Source organism: Morus notabilis, unplaced genomic scaffold, assembly GCF_000414095.1.
Source record: "Morus notabilis unplaced genomic scaffold, ASM41409v2 Scaffold69, whole genome shotgun sequence".
NCBI classification, from domain to species: Eukaryota; Viridiplantae; Streptophyta; class Magnoliopsida; order Rosales; family Moraceae; genus Morus; species Morus notabilis.
The window spans coordinates 41590-46846 of NW_010364208.1; the positions used below are offsets into that span (position 1 = coordinate 41590).

The following is a 5257-nucleotide window of genomic DNA, read 5'->3' on the forward strand; positions in this document are numbered from 1 at the left end:
TCCAACCACGCATTTTTTAATAAAGCTAAATAGCATAATTATTATAAATTGTCTTTTAAATCTGGAATTTTATTTTTCTATAAGTGCTTTACGATCAGATTTTGAAAATTCAGAATATCCATGTCTAACCAACACAATAATTTTGAATTTAAAACAAGACTTCTATATGCACAAACAGATATATATTTATATATATATATATATATCAACAGTGGATTATAATTGACTCTCCAATTCCATTGCTGTAGATCATGACTGTAGTGCAAAGAAAAAATCAGCTTATTGGAAGCAAGTGGACTGATTAGATAGCGGTTCAAGTTGCGCTTATTCCTTGTGGGGTCTAGGAAAGCAAAGAGTGTTTTTCTATTGTTGTTGTTGTTGTTGTCTTTATTTTATTATTATTATTTTTTTTTTGTGTGTGTCTAGTCCAAAAAACATTGAAATTCTTAAACACTGTTTTCCATCCACTAAAGTACGTACCAATAACAACTACTACAAACAATGTTTGGTTGGACAGCAACAATCATAATTTCAGTACCACACTATCGGTTATGTCAGGCGGGGGTAGGAGGGATGAAATGATCAACTACGATCGAGGGCGGGGCAATTTTAGAGACACTTTTCTGATGGTTGTGTTCAGATTAATCAGTAAAGTTTTGCATATCATTCCACCTTTAATATTAGATTTAAGCACTTTCGATTATGCTTATAGAAAAAATATAGACATTAATTAGGTGTCAACTTTTTGGTTCAACCAAAATTTTTAAAACTAAATGCTTCATGATGATATTTTAGTAACAACTTGTTATTAATGTGTACTTTCATTGATAATTTTAGTGAATAAAGATCTGTTTGATACACTAGACGTTCAAGTGGTTTGAACTTTGAACTAAAGAGATGGTTCAAAATCCATATTAAGGCCTCGTTCATTTCACCGATTCAAGTTTTCAGTTTTAGGTTTCTACAGTAAAAGGCTCTCAGAAAATATCACATCTAACTTTTTTTTACTACAGTGTAAAGCTCTTAGAAAATATCACATCTCAACTTGAATTGAAAACTTGAATTCGCAAAGTGAACGAGGCCTAAGTAAATCTTTTTAAGTCTTGATTCAACTATTGAGTTGATGTTTTGAACAAATATATAAATATATATATATATATATGTGTGTGAGTTTATACTCCCTCTCCATTGTTTTCAAGTGGTTTGAACCAAAACTTGAACCATTTTTTTCAAACTCACCATTTAAAAAAAGAAAATTTAAACAGCTGCATTTTGATCATGTTTATAACACGGGTTGTAAAACCTTTTACCACGGACCTTTTAGTGATGCCTGGTTATTTCACTTTTTTTAATGTTTAAGTTATCTTCACTTAGGCACAACTCTTTTAAGGAGCTTTTGCAATAATGATGAATAATTCTAAGGTTTTCTCTTTCTTTTTTTTTTTTCTTTTTTGATTTGTTAGTGCAGTAATTAAATGAGGAACCTAAGAGAAATTATGTACGGAATTCATACAGAAGACTGTATATTAAATCTGAAAGATGATATAATCCTGTTGATCAATTTAAGGAATAAAAGAAGTACGACAAAGTGTTCACTCTTAATTAATATGCATGGCTTTTTAATAATAGTTACGCGTATTGTAAGCCATGACATATTTTTCCTCGCATTTACATTCTAAGTTCTAACCGTTATATTCACAAAAGATTAAGGCCTCGTTCATTTCGCCAATTCGAGTTTTTAATTCCAGTTTTACTACAGTTAAAAGCTCTCACAAAAAGTCATATTTAACATTTTTTTCTATAGGAAAAAACTTACATAAAATCACATCTCAGCTCAAATTGAAAACTCGAATCCGCGAACTGAACGAAATAATAAAACGTCAAATTCATGCCACATCAGTATATATAGTGCATAAAATTTTGTAAAATGTTAGTATCCAAGCATTGTGCATACGTATCATATACATAGTAATGTATTTTTTTTTTTTTAACTTAAACACAAATAGCAATAATTCATAGGGTCAACTCCTAGTATACACAAATCGTGGTTACCAAAATTACGCTGGATAAGGAACTCACTTTTTTTTTTTGTGGAAATTCCTGCTCTGAACTTTGAATAGGTTTTTGAACTTTATTGAGGTGAGCAAGGATTTCCATTGTTGGTGGTCTACAATAAAGGACTACTGCAAGTTCGAGTATTGGGTGATCTTTTTTTAGAATTTTAAATGTGAAAAAATGTTCTTGCCAGTCTAATACTCAATTTAACATGTTTGAGATCACGCCTCACATATTTTGATTATTGGGGCATTCTATGGGATATAGATGACGCACTCTTGTCAAGAGTAGGGCTGCAGTTAGGATCTTGAGCAAACATTTCTATCAGTGTCTCTGACAATCCATTTAATAACACTTAGGACGCCAAACCGTCTCTTGAATTTTTAATCATAAAAAGATATGGTTTTAGGTACCTCCGTAAAGATTTAATTAATATGAATTTTCGTAGGTGGTAAAACAGATATTATATCATATTGCTGTTATTGTTATCAAGATTATCTTTATCACACTACATGTATTGGATACATACGTAAAGATGGCGTAAGCTGAAAACCAAATAAATAATAAATAAATAAATAAACAAAACAAAGAGACAGAGAAATTAGAGAAAGAACCAAATTGTTTAGATAATGCCATAATCATGCAACTTGGTTATAGCCTTATAGGGTTGAGCTAAACCCTTCTCATTGAAACTACTGCCTGTGGGCTGTAACCTAAAAAGGTTTAAAAATTAAAGCCAAAACTAAGACAAAGGCCAGGCTCTCTTCAATTTGATGATGCAGTATAAAGTATATAAATATGAAAAGTAACAGAGAACGAGGAAAGAAACATTATCATAATTGCATGATTACCAAAGTTTGTCATGAATTTCAATTATCAAACACTATATTAATGTTGATAGAATGAAATGCCCCCCTATTTGTGATCCACTTTAAGATCGTTGGCTAGAATTCGTGTTTAAATCAATTAATAAAGAGCATTTTAAAGTTCATCCCAGAGTTTTTGCATTGATTTCATCTTTATAAACAAGGTTAGTTTTCATAACCAAGAACTAATATATAGTACTATAATATCGCTATGAGTAGAGCCAAAATGCGCAAGAAAAAATATTGGATTGGAAGGATCGATAGGCATGGGAGATTTGCACATGCTCTGGGCTATAGCTTAGCTCAAGGATTTGGTATAAAATGTGATTTCACTACTGGTATGTGGGCGACAGCAAAAGCACACTATTGGGGTCTACTAGTGAAGGTGAGTACTGTATAACTTGTGTTGTGTGTATTGGACCACCTTCTTCTTCGCACACATCCATTATATTCTTCTTCTGCATGTGCAATTCAACCACTTTGTTTTTGCAGTGGACACGCTTTTCGACGCTTTTCCCTTCCTATAAAAACCCACATTCTCTTGCATTCTAATTCACGGTTGTGGGTTTCAAGCACACATTGATTTGGTCCAATGGCTAGACGCAATAAGCTTCTCTCTACTACTAGTTATCTTCTTTTTGTCCTTCTAGGTATCGGCATTTGTTCTGCCGCTAGAGTCTTGTTCACTTATGAACCTGTCCACATTCCTGAAACTGGACACGGTGGCGGCGCCGGAGTTGGAGAAGGGCATGGCGGTAGCGCGGGTGGAGGTTATGGAGGTGGTGGAGGCACCGGTGGTGGCGGTGGATATGGGGCTGTAGCAGAACATGGTGCCGGTTATGGAAGTGGTGGTGGTGGTGGAGAAGGGGGTGGTTCTGGATATGGAGCCGCCGGTGGCGGTGGTGGCGGTGGCACTGGCGGTGGGGGTGCATATGGTGGTGCCGGAGGTGCTTATGGAAGTGGGGGAGGAGAAGGTGGTGGTGCTGGGTATGGTGGTGGTGGTGGAGGTGGCGGCAGCGGTGGTGGTGCCGCTTATGGTGCTGCAGGTGGTGCATATGGTGGTGGAGGAGGGAAAGGGATTGCACATGGTGGTGGTGGAGGTGGCGGCAGCGGTGGTGGGGCCGCTTATGGTGCTGCAGGTGGTGCATATGGTGGTGGAGGAGGGAAAGGTGGTGGTGCAGGATATGGTGGTGGTGGAGAATATGGGGCTGGACATAGTGGCGGTGCCGGCGGTGGAAGTGGTGGTGGGGCGGCTTATGGTGGTGCTGGAGGTGGTGGATATGGAAGTGGAGGAGGTGAGGGAGGTGGTGCTGGAGGTGGTGGATATGGTGGGCCAGGACATGCCGGTGGTGGAGGTGGTGGCAGTGGAGGCGGTGGTGGTGCCGGATATGGTGGAGACCATGGTGGCGGCTATGGAGGTGGTGAAGGAGGCGGTGCGGGTGGGGGCTATGGTGGAGCTGGTAGTGGAGGATACGGTGGAGCTGGTGGTGCAGGCTACGGAGGTGGTGGAGGCCATGGCGGTGGTGGCGGAGAAGGTTATGGTGCCGGCGGAGCTCATGGAGGTGGATACGGTGGTGGAGGAGGAACAGGCGGCGGATATGGCGGAGCTGGTGGATATGGCGGCGGTGCTGGTGGTGGCTCTGGTGGAGGTGGTGGCTATGGTGCTGGAGGTGCACATGGCGGTGGCTATGGAGGTGGTGGTGGGGGTGGTGAGGGTGGTGGCCATGGTGGCTATGTCCCTTGAAACTAGTAGTACAATTAATTATCTATTCAATGGTCTAAGAAAATTACCTCTTCTCACCTATAGTATCATGGACAATAAGATAAATGCGGTTACGTAAGAGAGTGTCTAAACTTATAAACATGGTGCGAGTGTCACTTGTATGCTATTCAAAGTTGTATTCTGTTTATGATTAATATTTATGCATTCTTCTCGTGAATATTAATCCACTAGTACCATTCTCGAACTTATATTTAATCATGAAGATATGAATTAGTGGGAAGGCATTTGTCCTACGTACTTACGTACCCAAATTGTTTTGTTGGAATAGATTAATTCATGTGTTTGAGTAAACTAAGTACGCAATGCAAGTTTCAAAAGAAAATCAATGTTGAATAAACTTCGGTGTAATGTTTGTTATACTATAAAAAAATTATGGCACCACAGACACAATGTTACGTTTGAGTTTAGTTATATGGGCAATGAGACTGAGAAAAAAGACTTTCGAGATTCCACGCATTTAATTTTTAATGAAAACAAAAGGAATTTTAATCGTATCAAAATAAATAAATATATATATATATATATATATTATGAAAAGCTATGTAGACGTGAT

General features: G+C 38.2%; 1 protein-coding gene across 1 annotated transcript; it reads left to right on the top strand.

Moving 5' to 3' along the window:
- The first annotated feature begins 3513 nt into the window (after positions 1-3513).
- On the top strand, positions 3514-4748 carry LOC112093057 (glycine-rich protein DOT1-like). Its single transcript, XM_024170715.1, has one exon. The coding sequence runs from the start codon at positions 3514-3516 to the stop codon at positions 4663-4665; it is 1152 nt and encodes a 383-aa protein (XP_024026483.1). The 3' UTR covers positions 4666-4748.
- The last annotated feature ends 509 nt before the right edge of the window (positions 4749-5257 follow it).

What these genes read in the sequence shown, in the direction of transcription:
- LOC112093057 (XM_024170715.1), top strand. Translation starts at nt 3,514, where the DNA reads ATGGCTAGACGCAATAAGCTTCTCTCTACTACTAGTTATCTTCTTTTT.